This window comes from Passer montanus, unplaced genomic scaffold (genome assembly GCF_014805655.1).
Source record: "Passer montanus isolate IOZ18808 unplaced genomic scaffold, ASM1480565v1 scaffold10, whole genome shotgun sequence".
NCBI lineage: Eukaryota > Metazoa > Chordata > Aves > Passeriformes > Passeridae > Passer > Passer montanus.
In genome coordinates this window covers 3,577,279-3,603,926 of record NW_024356505.1, presented here as the reverse complement: position 1 = coordinate 3,603,926, position 26,648 = coordinate 3,577,279, and the positions used below count along the sequence as shown (strand labels likewise).

The following is a 26,648-nucleotide window of genomic DNA, read 5'->3' as shown; positions in this document are numbered from 1 at the left end:
ATAGCCTTCAGACAAAGTATTGGCCTCTTAAAAGGAGGAGCCAGGACAAACAGCCCTCAGAACAGAATCAGCACTTGAACAAGTTTGTGTGTGTTTTTGCTCGCAGCTAAAAAGTACATTTTATGCTTGCAGCTAAAAAAGCAGAAATAAGTGCATTTGTCAAAATAGCACTAACCACTTCCACGTTCTTTGGGCAACTAACATACCAAAGAAGAACAGATGCTGCTGCATTTTTGTCCCAGAACCAACATTCTCTGTGCACCTTCGACGCACACTCAGGGCTGCACACTATGTCCACACTACCATACATTGTACATCATCTTCCCATCCACTGCTTTTTGCCAGAGGACTTGTTATAAATCCCAGAAGTCCCTGAATAATAGGAGATGGTGGGCTGGCTTCAGATTTTGATTGTCTTCAACGACTTCTTTAGGCTGGTCATTTATGAAGAGATTTATACATAAAGAGGCAAGAGAAAATAGCCTTCAGACAAAGTATTGGCCTCTTAAAAGGAGGAGCCAGGACAAACAGCCCTCAGAACAGAATCAGCACTTGAACAAGTTTGTGTGTGTTTTTGCTTGCAGCTAAAAAGTACATTGGTGAGCAACAGGTGCATAGTCCCACGTCTGCTTCTGTCTGAGCACATGTGGTTTTTCAAGACAATTCACATGGAATTCTTATTATTTTTCTGTCATTTCTGTGTTGCTTTACCAAGATCTTATTAACAAGCCATATAGAAAGTGCAGGCATTAAGATAACACCAGAAGCTAGCACACAACACTATGATTCCAGTGTTCTGATCTGTTCAAAAGAGTTGAGCACTACTGGTTTTATAAAAGCAATTATTTTAAGAGCTTTTGAAGCTTACACAAGGTTCTTTGTGCACCATTTTATTAAGTTCCCATTTTAGTGACTAGGATTTCCAGTCTTTCAACCCTGCCAAAGCTCCCCTTCTCCATCCAGGATGAAAGGGTACCATGTCATCTTGAAAGCAAGAGTAATAAAAAAACCTATCCTTTTGGTTTACACTCACAGGGCTGAGATTCCCTTCCACTCCATTGAGGGAATAAAGAAATCATAGTGCAATGTGAATGTCTGGGGCTGGGAGAAACACTTTACAACAGGAGATGTTTGCATTACATGGTGACACAAGTTCAGGAACTCAACATGCTTCTAGTGTAGAAAAAGTAATATCACTTCAGAAACTTGGAATTATTCCCCACTGTTAAGATCTTATTTACTATTTGCACAAGTCAGCTTCTGGTATAAGATATCAGCACCTTCTACAGTAAGAACTACAGAGCAGAAATGCATATTCTTTAACTAGATCTAAAGACCTAAAATTAGGTAACTTTCATACCTTCTTTTTTTCTCCTTAAAGTCATCATACTGACTCTCAGAGGCTGCATGCAATTCCTTGGGGAGCATGAGGGATGGTGCCTACCATGACCCAAAATGCTAACACAAAAGCAAGGTAGTTGTCTAAATCAACAATTAGGTAGTCACCTAATTTAATATAGCAAATGATCCCATTTTCCCCTCCACACAGTGAAATACAAGACCAATAATTGTTAGTTATCAAAATTGCTTTTCTACCTGAGACTCCATTTTGTGAAGCCTGATATGGCTGTGAAATAAAAGCCACTGAGCCCTATCAAAGTCAACACAACATTTTTCCCATGTACATCTTCCCCCCAGACAATGTTCACTCCAGCTCAGCCTTGCTCCTCTCCTCGTTCCCAGTGAGCTGTTTTATCTTTTTTTTTTAATCCCCAACTGAAACCCAACATATGTTACAAACCTCTGTGATTAATGCATGGACGACCAGGAAACTGAAAGAACAAAGCAGGATCTCTAGGGTGTCAAAATGTGCAATTCTATTGCAGTCTGAAAGGGTGAAAAATGAAAGGAAAATAATGATTTGCACCTATGAGTATTTGCAAACTAAAGACTCACAGTATAGGTAATGATGATTAATAACAGTCTGAGGTAAGTAGAACTAGACTGCATTCAATCCCTAGATAATTTAAGGTCAGTTGAAGGGGGAACAGCAGACTGGGCACAAAATTTAGAATCCATTTTCCAAGGATTTGTTACCTCAAAGGAATACACGAAATAAAAGATAAAAGATCTGCTAACCTTGGGCCTAAACCCTTAGAGATATAGTTATAGCTCAGTATTCAGAGGCACAGGTGAAATTTTCTAGTCCCGTACACCAAATTGCCCTGAGGACCTTATTTTTTCACCAGTCTGACCAGGTATTCCCTACTTGCCATGGCAAATGACACAATTTCCCTTAGTGCCACATCTACCTATAAATCACACACAATCAGAAAGAAAATAAAAGCAGGGTAAAGTACTTGCATGTTTTTGTCAAGGTTTTGCACCAGCATACATAATCTTACAGAGAAGGAGAGAGAGCAAGAACAATGTTTTGAAAGCAATTATGATCTGCTATACAAACCTTATCCATTAAAGTCTGATAGATCCCACTTCTATTATTGAAAAAGTTCTGCAGAACTCAATAAATACAAATAGTGTTCCTACAAAAATTTATAAATTTTCTGATTGGTCAGTGTGTCTCGAAAAGTTTCTCTACATTAATCAACATTCACGTACAGAATTCTGCTATTGAAGTCACTGGGAGTTTTATAGCTAAATTCACCTTTGATAGAGTTAGACTAACCTATGTTTCCTTATTAATATCAACTACTAAATTATCTATTAAATTTGAATGCAGGGTCTAAATATCTGCTGAATGGATATCAGTCTCAAGGATTTTTAACTGGTTTAGAGGAATGGTTCTCAGTTATAATTTTTTTAGACTTGTAGATATTTCTAACCATACTGACCCCTTTGGAGCGTAACAAGAAATTGCTCCCTTGTAGGCATGAAAAAGAAATATATTCCATCTCTTTCCTCTTGAAACTCTTACACCTAGAAAGGAATCTGTGCTTAAATATCTGAAGCACAAAATGGAATCCGAAGTCCTAGAAACAACTTTGTATCTCAAAAGGAGCAGGATTTGTATGAAGGAGCAGGATTTCCTCCCACTCAACCCCAAAAATATTTTTGACAGCACTCACATAACACAAGTACAAAGACTGCTTAATCATGCAGATGATGCAAGCTGTACACCTTTTCTGTGGCATTAATAGTAATTGATTTTTTCTGAACATTTCTGAAATTTCTTATGAAGCAACAGTAAGGAAGGACAGTTTTATGAGAAGAAAGGACAGTTTAGGGCCCAGATCCTTTTTCTTCTATCTGCAAATTCAATGTTTACCTTCAATTCCTGAAATAAGTGTTTGATACAGAAGGAGAGAAGTGCAGCTGCCCTCTCCTCCTAGTGAAGTTGGTGATAGGAAACAGAAGAGTGCTAATGTAATAAGTAGATACTAATTTAAGTGGACACAAGCTTAAGATTTATTGACCTGAGAGCAAGAGGTCAATATTTATTCAGAGAACAATAAATCTTTATACTTTGTTCTAACAGATGTTAATCCAATGTATTATTAAATCCATCTTATTAAAGTTAATTAGACTGTGTGTCCTCTTGGGCCTTGTTGCCAATAGTCATTAGTATTGCATGGGTCGTTATTACTGTGCTTTGATAATTAAATCATATAATATTCAATAAAATTAAATATATGGGGATAGAAATATTTATTTTTCTGTATCATGACTATTTTGTTGCACATTTCATTAGGTTCTCCTTAATGCTGCTATAAACCGTTCTTACATTCTTCTGTCATGATCAGCACAATTAAGGAATCAAAGGTTCTGTTTGAACTACGCCATATTTTAAACTTTTTCATGTGTCTTAAAAACCTGATGCTCTTAAAGCCACAACCATCTACTTGTCATGCTCTAGGCAGGTAAGAAGGAGAGACACAAATCAGTAAGCGGCTTTCCAACCTAAAAAGAAAAAGAGAAAAGAAAAAGAGAAAAGGAAAAGGAGCCATAGTCCTAAGTATAAGTGAAAAAATCCTTCTATTTTAGAGTTTTACAGTGCTTTCCATCCTCACATTTCAATGTACTTCTTAGATAAGAAGAAATACTATTATCTCCACTTTAATCTCTGAAAGGAACTGAGTCACACAGAAAGGAAATAATGACTGAGATCTTAATCACAGCTCTATACCAAAGCTAGACATCGCTCAGGTACACTAGTGAGCAGGACAGGGTATTTTTAGTGCAAACTGGCCTTGCAAATATTCTTGCAGAATGCACATAAACTCATCCAGTTTGGGTCAGAGAGGTTTTCTTCCTGGAGGAACCTCAGCAGCAGTATGCAATGCAGAGTGCCCCCCTTGCAGTGCAGATGCCAGCACCCCACAGTTCACACCCAGGGCTGCTGACTGCTGTGAGCTTCACTCTCAGTGAAGGCTTAGTGAGGGACCACAGAAAATCAAATCCTGGTCACTCCATCTTCTTTATACCACACACATCACCAACACAGACTACTATTTCCCAAGTTCCACCTCTGTATATTGACTTAGATTGATCTTTGACAGTATTTTTCCTTCAGGACCCACACTGTTTACAGACTGTAGCTGGTTATTTTTGTAAGAGCCTCACACATAAGGGGAGCTTGAGAGGAAGTGTTAGGTACATTGAACTTTACAACATGTTACCCAGAGACACAGCCTTCAGCACTGAAGATAAAATGTGGAAGTAGGATTCTATTCCCATCATTTTGGCAGTGTAAAGGTTAGACATCTAGCCTATGCTAGCCATATAGGCTTTGCCTTTAGTTAAGGGAGAAAAAGAGGCACTGCTAGGGAGTGATTAATCTCATCCTAGAATAAGATAGATGGGCTCAGTTTGGAAAATCTTCTCTCCTCCTACATAGGCTTCAGCAGAAGACCTCTGCCTAAGTTTTGCTAAAGCAAGGTGAGATGAAGTCCATGCAGACAGTTTATCTTGAATCAAAGCTATATAAAACCCATGTTCCTCTGCTGTTCCCAATTTATGGTGGACTGCTCCAAAAGCTGCACTGAATGAAACACAAAGGGAGGATATCCAGAATACAAGAAGATTCAAGGGGAACCAAGTGTGAAAAATGCATTATGCAATGCTTAGGTGAAGAATCAAAGGTGTGAACAGAGAGAGGTCAGGAGGTCTTTTCTGACCTAAGTGATTTTGCACATTAAAATACAGGGAAAATGAGCAGATACAAACAGACATATGGTCAGCACCCTTACCTATCTCAATCCTGCACTTAATCACTGCAGACTATCCTTTATTCTTATTAAATCAAATTTCTTTCTTCTGTGTGGGTGTGTAAACATTAACAAACTCCAAGATGGACAAGCCAGATAGCAGGACAGGAGGTCTGAATACCTGCAACCAAGGTGTCAGCAACTCTACCCAATTTCCAAAACCAGCTACTAGAGAGATGGGAATATATGTATACTGCAAGACTTCAGTCCTTACCAGCTGAAGAGAATATGATTGTTTGCAGTGCCCATGTCTGTATGACATGATTTTAGATGTGTTCATGGGGATGTCAGTAAAGATACTGCCTTCTGTGTTGATCTCTGCAGCCAGTTGTGTGTATATCATGTTTGGGTTTGGTTGTTGTTTTTTTTTTTTTGTGTGTGTGTGTGTGTGTGCGCGCACATGGGCACCACTTGGAATTTGTGTACTTACTGGACTTGAGGACAGGGAACCACAGTGGTCTCACACCTACCGGGCTGAAAAAGGAGCAATGTTGCTGGGCCCAAGTCCAGCCACCTTCTGATATTGTACTGAATTGCCTCTGCTCTCAAGTCTTTTTTGTGGCTGATGAACCAACCCAAACCATTCTATGACTCTGGGGTTTTCACTGAAATGGTAGGGATCTGTGCTTTGAATAATTTTCTGTATATAAGAAACAATTTGCATTTTATCCCAGGGGCATCCCATTGGTACCACAAATGCAAACTGATCATTAGAAAACTCTGGGGTGGAGCTTCATTTGGCATGAACTTGAAATGGAGCTTCAGACTAGGATTAAATCCACATATGTTTCTACCTCATTATTTTGGCATATGTTAAATTCTCTAAGATCAAAAACTTAAACTGCACAGAATGAGGCAATGTGAGGTTTGCATTTCTGATGCTGTTTGAGCAAGAGCCATCTTTAACCAAGAACAGTTGTGAGAATACGTGCAAACACCATCTAAGGGTGTGCCTCAACTCTCTTGACGCTATTTCCTTTCTATGTTTGGAGCCAGTTTTTATAAATTTAGCATATACGAATTCCTTCGGTGCACTACTGCCAAGCTGGCCATGTATACATGCAAAGATCAATTTTTCCTGAAACCACAGATTATTGGCATGCATATGTTACATATATGTATACATGCAGCTGTGTAGGACCAATTTAGAATGAAAGCCAGGGTTGCAGTGGACGCCTCCAAAAAACACAAACACAAAAAACAAGCCAAAGGAAAAGCTCCATCTTGTACATGGAACAGCTCTCCAACAGGCTGCAGAGCAAATGACTCTTACATCTAGCATGGCTATAGGCTACTGCCCTCCTACGAGCTTCAAACTGTGGTTATTTTACTCCACTCAGATGATTCTCATTATAACTGGGATGAGTGCTGAGTGAAAAAGTCAGTCTATGAATCATTTCATCAATTCAGATGTCTGGAATTCTGCTTTTCCATGCATTTCCTCATTGCTACACAGATCACCAGTGTAAAACATGTTGTAGCTGCATCAAATTTCCTTTTGCTCTTTTAACCCTACAATTGCCTGTGAGCAGATATGCACTTGCTGCTATCCAGCTTCCTAATCACTGATGATCTGTGCCTTCACTGCCTGCCTCACAGAAGTCACAAAGAGTTACAAATATTTACACAGAGGTTAAATCCACGGGGGATCTCTTTATCCAGCTTCTGGGCTAAAGAGTCTGTACTGAGTGCCTGTGTTCTGCTCAGGAGGAAAAAAAAAAAAAAAGAAGAAGAAGGAAAAAAAAAAGACTACCCAGATGTTCAGTGTAAGCCTAATTTAAGCCATGCCATTGCTCCGTGCACCATCAGATCTCATCCATCTTTCCATACATGGAGGTGGCTCCAGAGCACTGCATCTTCTGCCATCGCCATCATCCATGGCACCTCCTCCCACACTGCAGAAGAATTAGGGTTCTTTCCACCAGCTTTTAACCTTGCCAGAGGAAGGATGTATGCATGTGAGTGGCTCTGAGCTCTAGTCACAAGACAGGCTTCTACTTCCTTACAGATTTACACAGAGAACAAAAAAGAACTTTTCCATGCTATTAACATTTACTGTTCATGTGACACTCTCCCTCTTTTAGTTGTTTATTTGAACTATATTTTTTGGCACATAATAGCTATAGTACAGTCCAGTGTGTGTTGTACATCATCATCTTACAGTCCTGTGTTTTGTACATTTCCCTCTTGCTATCTAAACACTGCACCACTGGTATTTTCTACCTACAGTCACTCTGCACTGTACTGCACTAGATTTCCCCTTGTCCCAGATCTATCTAGGTCCACCTATCAGCCTCCATTCCTGAATATTATACCTTGCCTTTTCCAGTAAAAGAATATTTTTGACTGATTCCCTTCAGTGGAATACATTTTTTTCCAGCTACAGAGTACAAAACATGTCTTGCAATCTTCCCTTGAAGCCAGTAGTAATCTGAAAGTACAGAACTAGAGCAGGTTTTATAATTTTAGGGTGGGCAGTACAGAAATGTTTTTTGCTTGGTTCGCTTTTAATCTTATAAAAGACTGTAATCATGTTTTCAGAAAAATGCCCTCCTGCTTTTTCATTACTACCTTGTCTTAGCCAATGGTAATCAATCTGTACATTCAGAGACTTAAGTTTCAGTCCATGGCAATTATTCCAAAACTAGTATATCTGAATTCCTTTATTATGGAAACAACACTAACCCCAGCTTGAAGTTATGGAATATTTGATGAATGTTTTACGATCTGACAGAGAGGAGCATTTCCTACACTTTTATCCAACAACTGATTTTTAAAAAATCACAGAACAGGACATATGAATTTAGCAGCACCTTAATCTCTAAGATGATTCTACTAAGTAAATTTATCATTACTGGACAGCAAGAAAAGTTTAAAAGCTTGGTAGGAAAAACTGTCAGTCTTGTGCTTTCATTTTCCAATGTCAGCTGTGATTTTCGGAAGAAGAGAGAACACAACTTGGGCTGCTTTTGATCACCATCTAGTGCATGAATTAAAGAACTGCACAGTTTTAAGGACTGACTGATTTAAAGTTAAGCAGCAGCAGGATTAACAATTCTTTTCATCATTTCTAAAAGACCTCAAATAGGCTTAGTGAACTTGAAAAAGCAGAAATTTCCAGATGCCCCTAGCTGCCTGATGAAAGTCAGTTGTTTCATGAAAATACTGTTTTCTAGTAGTCTTGACTATGATGGTCTAAGGACATAAAGAAAGCAAGACCTGCATGGTGAAATAGTGTCTTTTTCAGTTCAGCTTACTTAGTGAAAAGGAGCAACGTGTTTTCAAGCAAGGAATCCTTTCACCAAGCCTCTTCCATATGTTTAAATGCTACATTCATTTCACTGTTTTCTGATTTTTTTTGTCAAGTCAGAAACATTATTTGTAAAATTCTTCACTTACAAAAATTAACTGTGTTCATTGTTACAACTAAAGCCCAACATTTATCCATGCAATGGGGAGGACTTCAAGCCTGGTAAATCAGCAGGATGACTGGACAGAGGAAGACTATGACTACCACTTTGGATAAAAGCCCCTGGCAGCTTTAGGTGTTGACCATTGCATATAACTCAGGACAACTTGGACTACACTTTTCAACAGTACTGGCCAACCAAGGCCAATTCTTGGACAACAGACTCACTTTTCAGAAGTCATACTGTGGCTCCACCCACAGAAACTCAATATCTTCACCCTCAGGAACCTACTTAAAAAGACCAAAACAAAACTGAGAATATGTCTTTACTAAAACAGGCCTATACCTTCAATATTAAATGTTAATACTTTCAGAAGTCATACTGTGGCTCCACCCACAGAAACTCAATATCTTCACTCTCAGGAATTTACTTAAAAAGACCAAAACAAAACTTTACAAAAACAGGCTTATACCTTCAATGTTAAATGTTAATAATGTGAATTTCCACCAAAGATTAGCAGGAGTTTCAGGAGACACTGGGAAGAAGACTTTGCCTGCAGACAGCAGAACAGCCTTCTTTTTAAGGGAAAAAATGCTTCCTTTCCCCCATTTTCTTATGAGGCCAGGTGAAGGAGCAGTCAAAGATGCTTCAACACCATGACTTACCAGTAGCCTACAGACACTGTTATACAATATCTAGCCATGCTAATAACCACATACACCAACAAGCCAGAAATAACTTCTATAGGTATCCCTTTACATCTGAAATTCAGACCATCAGCTGAACTTTCAGGGAAAAAGGAAAAAAATACAAAAAACCAAAAAACCCCAAAACAAAACAAAAAAATAGCACTCAACTACTGTTAAAAATGTATACTAAGTCCTCAAATATTACTGTGTTCAGACTCCATATAAGGCACTCAAATGCCTAGGAAGAACAGTAAAATCCTTACAAGTTTCATATTTTATTAGACACTGATCTCTCAATGACAATTATTCAATACATATTATTCAAGGTAAGTTTTTGGTCTAAACCTTGCAAATCAAGATATTGATATCAACTTTAAACAACGGACTGAAAGGGAGGAAAAAAATAGAAAAGAAAAGAAAGGAAAAGCTAGTGCTGCTGGGAAACTAGGGGATAACTCATGCTTGCTAGTTTATTCTTTAACAGCTCATGCCTTCAAAATAGAGCTTGCAGTATTACTGAGGAAATTATGTTGATTTAAGAAATGGAAGAAATTTCTTGCCCCCCTCAAACACAGGGTTTTTTCCACGGCTGAGCCAAAGAGACATTACCAGCAGCCTGAGCACTCGCGAGCAGCTCCGGCGCATTGCTGTCGTTCTGGTGCCCCCCGATGGTCACGGGCCCTGCTGCTGCCGGCGGCTGGAAATCCTCTGGGAAAGCCGCGCTCCAGAGGTGAGCCCCAGCTGCACGTGGAGCTCCGCAGCCGGCCGGAGCCGAGCCCTGAGCCCTGACACAGCTACGGACACAGCACAATTCCCATCTTTGCGATCCAGAGCGGGGCATCCAGGGCAGGTTCTCCAGCCAGGTCCTAACCACCATCCCTAACCACTTCCAGCAGAGCACCTTGGCAGCTTCAGCAGTGAGTCCTGCACTCAACACAACCACCTCGTAGCTATTGTTGATTGTGAAAAACAGCCTGATTCACAAGCACAAATGCTACACAGAATAGTCTGAGTTGACCTTTCAAGGTCATCTGGTCTGATGATGCAGCAAGCAGGGAAACATTCAACTACATCAAGGTTGTTAAATGTCCCATCCAGCCTGACCCTGAATCTTTCCAGGGATGGGATAGCTGGAGAAATCTACATCATATTAATCAAACTGAGGCATCATTCAAGCAGCCAAGACACATGGATACCCAGCACTGTCTCACCTTCCTTCCCCAGCAGTCACCACATCCTGTTACCACACATGGATCCATCACATGCACAGACTCTAATTTGTCACATTTATATTTTCTGAAAAATCCCTTTGCCCAGGATTTTTCTCCTGGGAAACTGAGATGCCTCAGAGAAAAAAGAAAACAATTTTATCTCATTTGCTTCTCCTGTATTTTGCTCCTTTGGAATGTGGTTGGAGATTGTTTATCCAACAGGTTACTGTTTCATTAGTTTCTGGTGAGAATTATTTTGAGTTATTAGCCAACCAGGGTCAAGCTGTGTCGGGACGCTAGAGAGAGCCTTGAGTTTTCATTATTATCTTTTTAACATTCTGTAAGTATCCTTTTTGTATTCTTTAGCATAGTTTAGTATAGTATTCTTTGATATAATATAGTATTATAAAATAATAAATTAACCTTCTGAGAACATAGAGTCAGATTCATCATTCCTTCCTTCATCAGGGCACCCTGCAAATACAATACTAATTCATACAACAATCAGTTTTGCACGCACTGTCCCGACTCATCAGCAGACCCAGTATGATACATCTTCATTTCCAACCATATTGTGGCCCAAAGAAATTACTCACTGGTCTATAAATCAGCACTTCCCCCTGTGAATTCATCACAACCTAACTATACTCAGTGAAGCCTAAGGAAAAGGATGGTCACAATCACAAAGACTGCTTTATAGGACTTAATTTCCAAAGAACTTCAGGTGGAAAAGATAGATGAAGGCTTAAAGCTCTTTAAGAAAAGATTAGATGGCCAAAAGCTGCAATCCTTCAATCAAGAAAGAAGACAGCTTTATCTAAAAGCCCATCCCAATTTATTGGCAAGGGGAAGATAGCAAAGCAATATTTAACAAGCTGAAAAAGGGAAGCAGATCAGATAGCAATCAATACAAATGTGACATGAAGAAAATTTATCAGAAGGAAAAGAAAACCTTGACTGACAGGACTAAGGAAAGAAGAAGAAGTTTAGTATGTACATTAGGGATGGCTGAAGCCCTATGCATGGTTAAATCATTAAAAATGCAGGCAAGGCAGAAACGTTCAATAAACTTTCTCTTTCTGCTGGGAGGGATTCCTACCACAAATCTGATGAGCTTTCCAAGCCATCAGCAGCCATCAGGATGTTAAAGATCTACTGAAGGGAAATTTTTAGGTCTATAGGCCTGGATGGCTAAGATTAAAAACAGCTCACTGAAATTTGTGGATAATTTTTGAGGATACTGTGGAAACTTCAGAAAACAAGCACTAGTATTAGAAGTGGTAAGGAAATAGACCTAGTGAAATAAGGTTGCTTAAGTCAATGTGAACCTGAAATTAAAATGAAAAGCTCGTGCTGGATTTAATTTATAATGAGTTAAAGATAAGAATACATAGAAATTCTAAAATTTATAGAAACAGATTCAAAATGTAGTCTTTTGTGTTCAGTGATATTTATATCTTTGCCAAGCACATTTTTTTTGGGTCAGCCCACCCTCATTATTTTGCTGATATTCCAAGTTTTCTTGATGATTTATTTGCACTTAGAGCATTAATAGGAAAGCCTTACACAAGCCATTTAAATGAAAAATAGCAGGAACAATTCACACAGGAACAGCACAAAAAATCGGGACCACACAACAGGAATGCAGTTGAACCAAGCAAAATTTGAATAACTACCATATCTCTCACACAGGAAAAACAAAATGTCAATCAAACATTACTGCTAGTGAGGCTCCACAGAGATCAGGATTAACCTTGATGCTGATCCTCACTGTTGGTTTTCTGAAAGTCAACAAATGACAGCTGATACCATTTGCAAGTGAGAGACTCACAAAGGGAGAAAAACAAGGAAGATAAGCCATTGCACAGACCTGGACTGCTCAAACTCACTCGAAAGGTAAGTTATGCATGCAAACAAAAAACCATAGACAGCTCAAAATGGATGACTACCCTAAAAACAGTGACTCTGAAAAGACTGTAGCAGTCAAAACCAAAACAAAATTCATATGAGCTTCCAGGTCACACATCAGAAGCCAAAAATCCTTCCTGGTAAGAAACTGACTTCTCTGCAATTGTTTTTGCTCTATACCCAAGCCAAAATCAGCTTTTAAAAGTTCTGTCAAGAGGCAGACTACAAAGTTTTGTAATTAGGTCATTTATGTGAGTGCTTTAAAACAGTCAAGACTGCTCTTAAACAAAGATTCATAGATCATAGAACCACTGGTTTATCTGGGATGTCAGCTTGTTTTCCTTAGGCCAATGGGAAAAATAACCCAAACCAACCAAGATGTCTTGACAATTTATTTTGTGCACAAATTAGTAATTTATACACACAAGAAAACTTTTCATTTCATCATTCATCATCTATACATATATGTATGTATGTATATGTATATATATTTTAGAGACAGAGCCTCCCAAAGAAATACAGTAGAAGAAAAAATGTAATATGACCCACGATTTTATAAACAAGTGCACAGGCCTTAGGGAGACAATTTTATCTCCACTTACTGTAGTGGAAACAGAGGTGCTGGTAAGCAATACATAGTTCAGATGTTTGTTGGGGTTTTTTTACAAGAACGAAAAATGGGAAGGATGATGATGACAGCCACAGAAATAACTCAATGTCTAATGAGGACCTAAAGATATTAATGTATTTAGTTTATAAATAGAAGAATGAGAGGTGACTGGATGATAACTTATGAGCAAAAGGGAAAAACACATTAGAGAAGGCTATTTGAGTGTGGATAAGCTTTTTTTCACCACCATTTTGTACAGGAAGGCTAATTAGCTATTGAAAGGAGGTACCAAAGAATATGTTAGTTTTATCATTCCTTGATGTTTTCCAGTCAAGAACAGATGCCTTTGTAGAAGATGTGCTTATACAAAAGTCACTGGTCTACCCAGAGTCCCCAAAATACAGAGCTGGCCAAGCAGACAATGACAGTACCCTAAAACAGCCTCTAAACTATTCTTTTATTGAATATTTGTGACCTATAAATTATGACTGCAATTCTTTTTTAGAGATGCTGCATTTGCCCAATTGCCCACATCCTTTGAAACTCCACTGACATGGGAGTTCCCCACTTATGTCTCATATAACAAATAGAGTGAAATATTTTCCCAGATAGGCTAAGCCAGTGGTGAAATTATCACCCTGTTTCAGACTACAGTGGAAGTTTACCTTTACTGCGAGGCAAAATAAAGACTTATTCTGTTCAGCAGCTGCTCTTTTCTGGTTGATAAAGCAGAAAAAAATCTTATTTTCCATCAGACACATAGTAACTCATGTTGTAGCAGTCCATTAATTAAGGGTGAAACTCAAAGATTTTATTTTCCTTCTGTCTAACTCATGAGAAAATGACCAAAAAAAAAAATCACTATGTTATTTATCTTATGATCACTATTATTGCAATATGGTCAATTCACTGCTGTTATTTATTAAACATGTCAAACCCAACAGAATGCTAGAAGACACTTGTTTCATTCAGAAACCACAGCAGATACCAGCTGGCAGGGATGGTACCCCCACCAATACCACCAGAAAGATTTGTAACCAGAAGGAACTTTAATCAGTAGTGTGGAAATGGTTCATTTAAAAAATCACTACCAACTGACCACACTACTACTCACTGTCCATCCATCCACCTGCAACTTCTGATATTCAAGTACCTTTATGTCTAAAGCACTCAGAGAAGGTCCTGTTACCACACCCTTGCAGAGGGAAAGACACCAAGAAATGGTGCCTTCCATTCCACCCTGCAGTTTAACTAGTGCAAAAGCAAGACAAATAATGCATTAACAATTAAACAACTGCTCAGAATAATTTTTGCTTGGCCATGCTCTTTGCTTTCATTCTCATTAAGATTCCTCCTATGCACAGGAGCAAGGGGAGGGGTAGATATTACTGTTATCCTACACGTACCCTTCAGCATTGAAATACCAATTATTAGTGAGGTTAATGAGTATATATAACCATCATAAAGAAATATATATAGCCATCATGTATCAAGCCAGTGGCTTGGGTGGGCAGTTCCCTCACCAGTCCCTAGTGCACCCTAAAATGCTCACCTAAAAATCACTTCAGTCCTCCAACCCCATTCAGTTCAAACTCCCATTGTAAAACAGATCCTCTGAACCATGTACCAAAATCCTCCCAGGGCCAGGGAGTCACAGCTTGGGCAGCTGCAGGAAGGCAGCTCTAGGAGCAGCTTACAGGCACAAGGTGAAACAATGCAGTGAAAACCTGCTGGTCCTCGAGGAGCGCCATTAAGCTCCGTAGGAGGGGACTGACCTGGGCTGCAGGGCTGCCTCGCTGCCCCAGCCCCAAGGGCTCCAGATCAGCCAGCACAGCCTGCAGCAGCCCAGTCCTGGCACAGTCCCACATTGCAGCCCCAGCACACCAGCCAGGGCGTGCCCTGTAATACTCAGTCAAGAAAGGTTCAAGGGTCTCAATCTTGGCAGGATTCCTACAGTTTCATCCCAAGTTTTTTTCTTTGCCAGGGTGCTAGAAAAGTCAATCTTCCTTCTACCACATTTAAATAGGAAAATAATTTACCCCTTGTGCAAACCACAGAGCAGCAAGTCCACAAAACCCTTCTGTTACTGCTGTTTTTCTGAGACGAAACTATCCTCACCATACCCACACAGAACCACCTGTGCAGCTTCAGGCTTGCAAATTATTGCTTTCCCATCACCAGGAGACCAGTAAAGGATCCTTCAGAGAGCCCCTGAGGCTTCTCATATGAAAGGAGTAAATTCAGAGCTGGCAGACAGATAGATCAGCTTCACAGACCCAGAGAACATGTTCAGTGCTCCTGAGGGACCATTCTGCAGACACCAAGGACAAAGATGAGATAGCCATGAGTCAAATGTACTGGAGATACTCTGAAATGCTAATGTCTCTCAAGGACTGCTTTTCTCATTTGCAGAAAATTAGGAGTTGGAAGGGGCTGAAAAAGGGTTTATTGTTCCCCTGAACATCGGATAAAATAATTTAAGTGAGTGCTTTAAAATATTATTAAAATTCATTATAAAATAATAGATGATAGGGCTTTTTTCAGGTAAAAACAACACAGAATGAAGCTTCTAGGGACCTCAGCACTCCAGTACTTAGACATTCCCAGAATGCTTCAATTATTGAGTTCCCCTGTGATATATACTGGGTTTCATCTTGATCCACAGGCTATTAAACATGATCTATGATAGTTTCAGAAAAGCAGTAATTTGGAGTTCAACATGTAACTTGAACTTTTTTTTCTTCTATCATTGGTTATTAATGTGCATATGGCACCGAGAGAGCAGAATGAAGGGGTGCACAGATATTCAGGAGCACAGTGCTGCTTTAGGAGAGCAAAGTCCATAAAGTCAGGCAGAACAAAATGTGTTGATGCCTTCAAACTCCTCTTTCTTGCTAAAAGCAGTACTCTTCACAGAGAGGCACAAAAGGGCATTTAAAATATTAGCCAATATGTTCTAACTCCAAAATGAAGCAAAGGAAGTGTAATTAGTACCATTTAAGCAGAGGAAAATACATGCTGATTGGGCAAACAAGTGCTAAGTAGTCAGGAATCTGAATGTAGTTTTTCATGTCAGGGTGATGAAACACCTGCCCTGGGAGGCTATGGAGTGTCTAATCCTTGGAGATATTAAAAAGTCACCTGGACATTGTCCTGGACAACAGACTCTAGGTGTCAGGAGCTCAAAGACCTGCAATGTTCCCTTCAAACATCAACTGTTCCATGATTCCTTTTACAAGTTTTTTTTACAATGAAGTTACTTGAGTAACTCTATATGTTATTCCATCCTCTCCCTTTCAATACTAATTTTCCTTTATATGTTCCCAGGGGGTTAATACGCACCCATATACATGTATGCATAGGAACACATATGCATTTACACTGAAACACTGCATATGGACAGTTCTAAAGAGTTTCACAGTGTTGCATTACAAAATATGAATTTGTTTTCATTTCTATAGCAATAATGAAGAAAAATGCAATACTGTTCTGTGGAGCAACATGACTCCAAGTAAGAAGTACATATTTTTGTTATGCTATTGGGAAATGATGAAAGGTACAAACAAGGATGACATTGAAGTGCTCTTAATGCAAACAAACAAACAAAGAGACATGATAAACCCTTACATTCATTACAAATTCCCTTTTGCTTTCTATACTCAGAAAATAGTTTAATATTTGCTTTTTAAAAATGTCATAGTTGACATAATTTTCAAATTAGCTTTTTCAATTGTGCCCAAACACAGAGAAAACAATTTTTGTTGCCAACTAGCTGCTTAATTTCTATGAATTGCACCATTTTCACATAGTCCCCCCAAACATTTACCTTTCTGGAAAAGAAATGGGGTTGTTTTACCCTCTTGGTCTTTCCACAGTTTAAGAGACGCTTAACAATGGGTGCAAAGCATCTGCTGCTCTTGGTAACAGGTTGTATCTATTTGAAAGCCATACAAATTAAAAAGTACTGTCTTTGTTCACACAGAAGCTCTTATGCAGTGCTTAAGTGCCCTTTAGTAAATTGAGTCTGGGCAATAAAGCAGAGAATGCAGTTCCACTGAATCCCCACCACCTCTGTCAACCTATGAGTCACAAAATAAGACTTTTTAGAAGCTTCCTGTATACAAACAGAAAGATTCATTATATGTGAAGCTTTTAACAATGCAAAGATCGAAAACAGGTTATTTTCAATATCTAAACTGAAAGCTAGAATGACGCTCAGGAGGCAGCCTGCAAAAATTGTAAGACATTGGACAAGTGGAACCCATGTTTTCCCTGTAAGAAAGGATTACACCTACACAAAACATATACCACCACCACAGATGACTGTTCTGAAAGAACAGTCATGTCAGCTGTTCCTTTTTTAACCTGAATTAAGTACCATGTTTAGCCTGTGGCCATATGGCTCCTAGTACTTGAGCCAGCTAAGGTATCATCACAGAGCATTACACACCATGATGGAAACACCTTGTAGTCACCTCCTTGGAAGGTTTGGTCCCTTACTTTGAATCTGTGGGTCTCTTGTGATTTTATTTCCTAACCATATTTCCTTCCACTTTGCCTACTGCCCCCAGCTTCATTTCATGCCATTATGTCTATTACCACATGGAGAAATTATCGGACCCTCCATTATCCTTAAAAGCATTTCAAGCAAGAAACTACTAGTGTGAAACTTACTTCATCTCAGGAGATCTGAGCAATCTTGCTCTGCAGGTGGCTTGGGGAAGATGAAATCCTTGTTCAGGTTGAATGCAACATATGGAGTTGCAGCAGACTCCCTCCCACCAGCTTTGATCGTTTCAATAGGCTGAGCACCAGGGATCAATAGACCTCAGTCCCCAGTGTGCCTTGAACACACACAGCTCAATGTTAAGTCCCTGACAAAAGCTGCCCTTCATCTGGTAAACCAAAACCATTCAGCATCAAATCATTGGGGTTTCTTCTCTCTCTCTTTTTTTTTTTTCCCCAAGAATTGAGGTGTAGTTTTAGCATCTGTGCAGCAATGCTTTTAAAATAGAGTTGTTTGCTGACAGATGTATTATTTAGCGACACTGATTGTTGCCTATTTGCATCAACTGAGACAAGCACCACTGGCCTAACATATGTAAGGATTTCTGCATGAATGGGACTGTCTTTCACTGGAGCCCAACTGCTACTACACATCCCTGAAAAGTCAGTCTGCAATAAGGGATGAAGTAGAAAGCTAGAACAGAAATATGTCTGAAATATGTCAGAAATATGACTGTCATGTCATGAATTACTACAGTATCACTTAGGACTATTACAGAAAGCACAGGTTGGAAGCAGTTCACAGCCTTGTCTTATCTTATTACATCTACTGTAGTTACAATACAGGCATAGAAATATACTTCAGTTCTAGCCCCATACACACACCTGACATCCCACAAGAGAGCAAGTGTGGGATCACATCACTCTCACACACCACTATAGGTGGCTGAAAGTTAGGCAAGTGTACAACCTCACCAATGTAAAATATAAACTGAAGTGCCCCTAACACCTGGGTGGAGTCCTAAGGTGAAATGGGCACTGTCAAGTGCATTGACTCCTACTTCTCTTGATGAAGACTTCACCAGCCAATTCAGACCTTTAGACTAACACCACTACTTCAGTAATCAAGCAAGAATAAATACAAAAGAGAAAAAAATCCCCATAAATTCCAGTTATAAGCAGATACACACTCAGAAACCAAAATATTTTACTTTGAATTAACATTTTTTTTAAAAAGCATGTTATTTTTATATTCTTATAAGCCAATTCTATGGAGAATACATCTAAAACAAAGTAATGTTAAATACCCTGTTTAATTAACAGCTACAGTCACTTTTGTACTGATGAGTTATATAAAACTGCAGAAGAAGACACATATTAAAAGGGAAAGTGTGCAAATCCCTCATTAACGAGGTACTGAAACACTGCTATAATTTTTCTCTGCTATTATATTATACTGTACTATTTCGTCTCATTTATCAAAGCTTAGACCTTTCTTCTTAACAATAACAGTCATTTATATGCAGCCAAACTACAAAAATTTTATTCATCTGGTATGGTATATTATGCAGTATTAGTTGCAAAATAAGAGATGTTGCTACTTTAAAAAATTCATGCCTATTTTATTATTAAACTTCTAAGCATCACCTTCTACTAAGGAATGGTCACACTACAACCTAAATCCTGATTATTATCTTGTTATTCATTCTGTGGCTTTAGTGCTTGTTGAGCCTCTTTCTCCTAAGGTCCTTGCCTGCCTCCACGGGGCCTCCTGATTTCACCTCTCCTGGAACGCTGCATTTCTGCCCCTCTTGAACACAAAGATGAGAATGTGGCTAGGTCCATTCAATCAGGAGGAGGTTTTGCAGCCCTTCTCCCCAGAAGCCTGTGAAATAGAACTCTAAAACAGCATACAGCATGCTGAGGATTTAGTGTTAGGTTCTTTTTAACTGTATTAGAAAGAACACAGCCAATCGGGGGTCGTGGCACCTCTTAGGTTCCCCTTCTGAATAATGAAGTCTTTCCCAAAGGTGCTTCTGACTGCAGGTTGCCTAAGTCATGATCTGGGAGCTCCTTTCTTGTTCTCTGTGTTAAAGATGGTGGGAAACCAGCTAGTTCCTCAAGCAGCTTGCCTGGGTAAGTGCCTTAAGTTTTACAGAGTGAATCTGAAGCTTTTGTTCACCTTGATTTCCCTGACAAATCAAATTTCTTCAAAGAGCCCCATATCAGAGCCCATCTGATATGCTGAAATGACAATTCACCAATCCCCTGTCTAAAAGAAAGATTGCCAAAGCAGTCTCTTCCTCCTGCGGACTTTTGTTTCTTGAAGTCCACAACAGATTTGAAGGGTACTTTAAGAGAATCAAAGACTTTGAGAGACAGCACCAGTGAAGTGTAGATGGACAACATCCATGCCCTTTCCTTCCTCACTAAGCTGGTCACCTTGTCATGGAAGCCAATGATTCGGCCAATCTAACTCCTGTATCTTTCTGTGTGCAAATCTTACCATTTGTTTTCCTGTCATTTGCTGTGGCCCTCCACCAAAACTGGTGTCAAACTGAGCTAGATGCTAGAGACAGTAGGCTACTCACTACCATAAAAGTTACTTAGGTAAGGAAAGTTCACAGAATCCTGTCTCTGCCATTACTCTTCAAATACACACATTAAAGTATTGTTTGTTTCCTTGTTCAAGTGTAAAAAAACCTCAAAGTGTGGTGCACAGGGATGCCAGCAAATAAAATAACATTTTGCACACAAATCCCAATCAGAAATACACTTGCAGTGACATATATAGGACCTTTCTTATGCATAAATCTGACTTCACTGCATTTAATACTGTGGTTATAACTTATGTGGTTTTTGTCTTGTTCTTCCAAAATGCAGAGGACAATCTTTGTCAATATAACCAACTGGAGATATTGTTTTCCCTTCCTATTCAAATCTTGTATCATAATCAATAGGTATTTTAAATACATAAATATTGCTGAATCTGGTCCTTGATTAGGTTTCGGGTTTTTTTATTTATGTTACAAAGACCACAAGATTCAGGGGTTGCCAAGGCAACACCTCTTCAACCTTCTTACATTTATGCTTTGATATGAAATCTCTCATTACACAAATGTATCACACCATTATTCAGGATGACAGGATATTTTACAAATATGCTTTCAGATAACAGATATATTCTTCTCCTAAGTAGGAGAGAAAGACTGGAATAAGGTTACCTTTCACTAAGGTGAAGAGAGGAGGGGCAAAATGGCATTCCAAGCTATACAGGCTTTAGTAGGACATTACTACTTTAATATGACTTTGCATCCTGAGCCAATAAATCTTGTATTACTTGACCAAAAAACCTCAAAAGAAAAAGAAGGAAACAAAACCAAAAAACACCAACTGCATTACAGAAGTGAAGTCTGAGATTCTAGAATCTCAATTACTGAATCTAATAACTGTGTATAAAAGCTTTACTGAACCACTGCAAATCGAATACTCCAGCATATGATTTTTAGAACTACAAAGCAGGCAAAGTTTAGTAAATCACAACAGGCTTACTAGGAACCTACTGCGGGTTTTGAACCTAGATTTTGAGGTCTAAAGTGGCACTTAGCAATAAACCACTAGCCTTCTTTACTGAGCAGTATTCATTACATAGTTCTCTACCTACATTCATGCTCCAGGATCGTTTGGCAAGGCCAGGGTCCTGCAGGAGGAGGGGTCTGTTAAAACAATTATTTTTGCGTTGTCTTTTAGCCTGCAAGACCAAAGTCTGAGTTTCACCAGACTACAAACTGGTCCAGAATGAGTAAGACATGGCTAGCTGACTGGGTTAGCAGCAGGACGGCAACAGGACAGTTCCAAATGTATCCCTCCAAACTCTTCCTTGTGCCCTAGCATTCCCTGTGCTGCCAGGAGGCTTTCCAGAGATGCTGTCACTAACAATCAGCTAATTCTACATCATCTGCATGCATTTCAGTATAAGGTGAGAAAGCTGACTTTTCTAAAGAGAAGACTGTTACAAGAATATGCATGGATATTTGTAGGTATGGAAAAAGCACGGAAATTTAAATTTTATCTGCTTATGTGCTTTTACTTCTTCCCTCACTCCCATTTCTGCCTTGTAATTCCGAGTTCAGCTTTTCTCACCCTGATTCCGTGATACACCGACCATTCTCAGCAGTAAACAAAATAAATCCTACGGTGTGTCACCAAAGGAAAAGGAGCAAAATTCCCACTGGGGGGCGCATACAGTACTGGCAAAGCCATCGCTCCTTCATCCCGACAATTATGCCAGCTCCAGGTCAGAGGCAGCAGTCCCCAGTCTGCAATGACAAAATGACACTGCAGACAGATACTTCAGTTGGCTCTACCAGCAACTCCTCAATTACCACAGAGGGCCCGTTTGCAGGGTTTCTACAAGAAGAAATCTCTCTTCACTTGTGAAGCATGGCGCTGGAAAACGCTTTACAGGGGATCATTTATGGGCTATACCGTCTGCCTTGCCTCAGCACGCTGCTCAGTGTTCAGGGCATGGGCTGTCTTGGACCATTTGACTGCATCCAAAGCCTTGCTGCTCTGTTTATAGAACTATAGCAAACTGCTGCTGTAATCCCAAAAGATCAAAGCGGTGTCAGACTGTGGATGTGCACAGAATTCCCAATTTCAGGCACAACAGAGGCATGTACCATTCATGCTGTTCTTTACTTCCCCCACCGCTGTGTTGTTTTCTCACTCCCTAAATTGTTCAGGTGATTAATCAAATGACCAGTTACTGGCTGCTCCAAATCCTTCAGGCTTCTATCACCTTTCTGTTTTGAATGTAGGAGACTCCAAAGAGCTCAAATTTCACAGCTGAAGGCTCCAGAATTTAAAACAAACAGCTGACCCAAAAAAAAAAATAAAATTGAGCTTCTGAGAGACACATTCTATGTAGGACAACAAGAAGGCTGACATCAGAATCAGGTATCGCGCTACAATCCAGTCAGTCCTGACACACTTCCATTTAAAATGGGCCATGGAAACTGGAGAAGAGCCAGGACAGCAGAAAACCTCCAAGGTTATTTTGCATAGGACTATGCAAATTCTTCACAAAGCTGAGGACTTTAGATCTGAACACTTTGCTTATCAACTTTCAGCAGCACTAAAACTCCTATAACTAGCTTTAGAAGACAGCATGTTATTTTGAACAATATTGCTGAACAAGTAGTTGAATAAAATCAATTACTTGCCCTAGGGATTTTTAAAACATATGTTTCCTTAATTATTGTCAGTTATGCAGGTCAACAAAAAGGAAGATTGATTTCTGGATAAACAGAATAACTGTGATATTAAAATGTGGTGTGAAAAGAGAAATTGTGAATGAAAGCATTTTAATGGTCATTTTACTGACATTATGGGAATATTCAAGAACTGCTTGCAATCAAGAAACTGTCACAGCCCCATCTGTCAATCAACAGCACCATGTAACAACCTCTCCAGCCTTAATGCTCCTATCATTTACACCTTGCTGATCAGGATGGATTCCTTCTTGTCCAGCAATATATTTGTATTGATTAATGTAATATAATGACCATGCAGATTGGATCAGCTATGCTAAAACATATTGATCTTAGCTGAAAAAGTCAAGTCATTCTTATTTTTTCTGACCCAGTGCTGTCATCTCATCTGCTCACTGATACATGTTGTGCCCCAAACTGGCCCTCAGCATCCAAAAAGCAGAGTAACCCCAGACCTATCCCTGTAGAGAATCGGGAAGGTGAAATAACATGTTATCACTGTGAAACAGGCTCACTTCTGTAGTGTCAAACTACTTCCCAGCAGTGGCAAAATAACGCAACTAACAATAATCATTTGTTGTTTCCTCCAGGAGAGAAATTCGTGCCATTTCCTAGGGAGCTTTTGTCTGTTTTGCACTAGATTTTTTTTTTCAGGCTTTTGTGGGGAAGAGTGAAATACTTTATGTCTTAGAATTTGGGATTTCTTAGCTTTTCCTCAGAGGAGATATAAGAATCAAGAAAATGTCACCTTGCCCATGAAAAGAGTAGTTGAGATCTGCAGCAGTGGTCAGTTCTTGGAAGAAATTACATGCAAGCTTCTTTCCCTCCAAGTTTCCAAAAACACTGGCTAGGAAATCTGTATTTCCAGAATCAATCTATCCATATTGGTACATAAAATAAAGGCAGGTATCTATTCCCTACCCTGACCAGAAGCACCATAGAGCAACAGAGCAAAGAGCCAGTAAGTTACACTCCATAAGCCACTCAAATATACGTGCTGAAAGCCATTTGTTGTGCTTCGTCCTTTCCCTCCTTGGTCCCATCTGTAGCCACATAAATCAATCAGTGACAGTTGCAGCATTTTTTCTTCTATGCCTTCCAGTCGCTCATTCCCAAATCCTCACTCCTCCATGAGTAGATGAGCTATTATAAAGCTCTGTATACATACACACATGCACATATATATATATATTCACATATAAGCCTTCTACTCTGAGGAGAGGACGGGAAGACCCAAACAAAAGGAACACAACTTTGTGAAAGGATGGTAAATGCCAAGCCCTTGCATCCATACTGTGGCTATGCATGGATCTGGACTACAAAAGTATACTTTCCAAAACAATACACATGGAGTTAAGGAAGATATTTCTCCTAAAGACAAAAATTGAAAGCAATTCCTGTGAAAGCTGCTGAAATAAGGGCAGATGTTACAGGAAGCATGTATATAAAGTATGTATGCCTATTTACATAGTATGCAGATGATATGCACATCATTCTTCTAGTTTAAACTTCTAGTAGCAAATTCTATTAAAACATAAACACAGAACACCACAGCTCTTCCAGAGATGAGCGAACAATGAATTAAATTCAATTCCTCACAGAATAATTTATTCAGTAAAACATAATACCACAATGTCTAGCGGTTTCTTAATTAAGTCTTAACTAATGATTCTCCACTTGTAAATTCAAAATTTGACTGCTGCTTTTTTTCCAAGATGTTCATGATTTTCTATCAGCATGTCAAAGAGTTACTAAAACACTCATCTGTGAAGCTTTTCCCACAACATTTTCCCATTGTATTCCTGTTGCCATTTATGTTTAACATCAGAAATATATTCTTAAGCACTTCCTTGCTTGCATTATTATAGATTATCACAGATAATGCAAGCCAAGTTCCAAGGACAGCACTAAGTATATGAAACAGGTAATGAATAATCTGTCTAGACAAGAGATGCGCCAACACTGTTCCTCTTCTCTCTGTTCTGCCAGCTGCTAACAGCTTGGATAGCAAGCCGAATTACTTGTTAATGCTTACATCTCTTATAGTAAGAAAAAAAATTAATTAGATTTGTCTAAACTAATACAAAACTTAAATCTTACCAACGTCTACTTAAGAATTAAATCTCTGGTCTACTGACTGGTTCTAATGGTAAGCAAAGCCAAGGGCTATTTCTTATTCTTATCTGGTACACAGATTAATAAGAAAGCCTCAGGTAACATGGGACACTCACCTGGTGCAGCTTTTGCCAAAATTCAGGTCCATCCTCCATTTTTCTTAAGCTTGGTGGAATGTACCAAAAGCAGACATTTGCATACTCCGGCTAAACAAGAGAACAAGTAAATGTTTATAAGATGCAATAGGGACATATATCACAGCTTTTCAAAGAGTTCTGCTTTATTTTCTGTGGGTGTGAAACCTTTGAGTTTATACCCTTTCCTTTAAAGCTTCCTTCTCAAAGTCACCTTTTGTTTCTTTTTTTTGAAACTAGAAATAATTTTTCATATCATCCATTCCTCTTCCTGCTGCTAGGGGCTCCTTTTTAATTTCTTCTTCCTATATCCATCTTTAACTGTGTTTTACTCAGTAAAACACTTTGGCTAGAAAAAGTATAAGAGAGGTGCAGAAGGTAAGTTACAGAATTCATATTTGAAGCAATTTTAAAGAATACATTTTCTTTTTAGTGTTTTGGGGTTTTTAAATGGAAATTTCCAATTATACCGTTTATACAAAACATAAAAACTCAATGTTTGTGGCCATTTAAGACTTTCTCACCTCGTCATTTTGCTACTGAACAATGCCAATCTCCTCTCATATCATAGAGCAAACTATACAGCACTGGAGTTAATGCTGAATTTCTCAATTTACACATTTTATAAGAATTTCAAGACCCCTTGCAGGGTATGCACCATATCCTGAATGTATCCTGTCTAATTTCTAAGCAGGCCTTTTGAGCAAAGACTAAGACTTCACATGTCTGTTTCTCTCCAGGGAAATTTTGCCTTTAAACTCAGCAGAGTTAGCTGCAGGGCTCCCAGCAAAAGTGGCTGTTCACCATGCATTATAAAATAAGGCATTTTGTGCTTATGAGGTTTCTGTATCACATATGATTGAGAAAATGCTCCCAGCAGGCCAGCCCAATGTCTCTACATTTCCTGCTAATTTGGAACTTTTTTTTGTTTACCTGTATAGAGAACAATAATATGAGTAAGAGATACACCTTGCGATGCCATCCCACACAACCCATAAATCACTAAGTCAATCTTGATCTCCACTATTTGCAGCACAGCATTCAGATGGCAACTAGATTATAATATGGATTCTGATAATTTGGATTGTGAACTCACACACCCCACTCCTCTCCCACATGCCATCCTCATCAGTACCAGAGGAAAGAAAAAAACACTGTTAAAAGGGAGCTAGGTAGCTGAATCACACCATCCCTTTGCCCCACTGTGGATGTGGCTGCTATTATAATCCCAGGCAGTCTCCTGAACGAGGAGATCCCACCAGCTGAGACGTTCTTCCATGAAAGGCCACTGAGAGCTGCTCATATCATTTTCTGCTTCATTCAAAGAATGCATTAAAGACAGTGAAATCATCAAGAGGAATATCATTGTCAGCAGGAACTGAGCTGCAAACCTGCCGTGTGCTGCTGCTGAATGGAATAAAGATCAGTTCTTAAAATCCCATTTCTTCCCCCAAAGAGCTTGCTTTGAGTACACATGTAAACACAGACTCTGAAAAGGCAGTGCCTTCCCCATAAGAACAAGGACAAGCTCAGTGTTACAGGGTTTATTGCAAAATTTTTTAACTAT

At 39.1% G+C, this 26,648-nt stretch overlaps 1 protein-coding gene across 2 annotated transcripts in view; it reads right to left on the bottom strand.

Moving 5' to 3' along the window:
• Positions 1 to 26,648, bottom strand: part of GADL1 (glutamate decarboxylase like 1) — an 83,180-nt gene that overhangs the window by 9,947 nt on the left and 46,585 nt on the right. For both annotated transcript variants that reach the window (XM_039711158.1, XM_039711148.1), the window contains one exon: positions 25,064 to 25,153. In XM_039711158.1, coding sequence (XP_039567092.1) covers positions 25,064 to 25,153 — 90 coding nt within the window. The remainder of the gene's footprint in view (positions 1 to 25,063; positions 25,154 to 26,648) is intronic.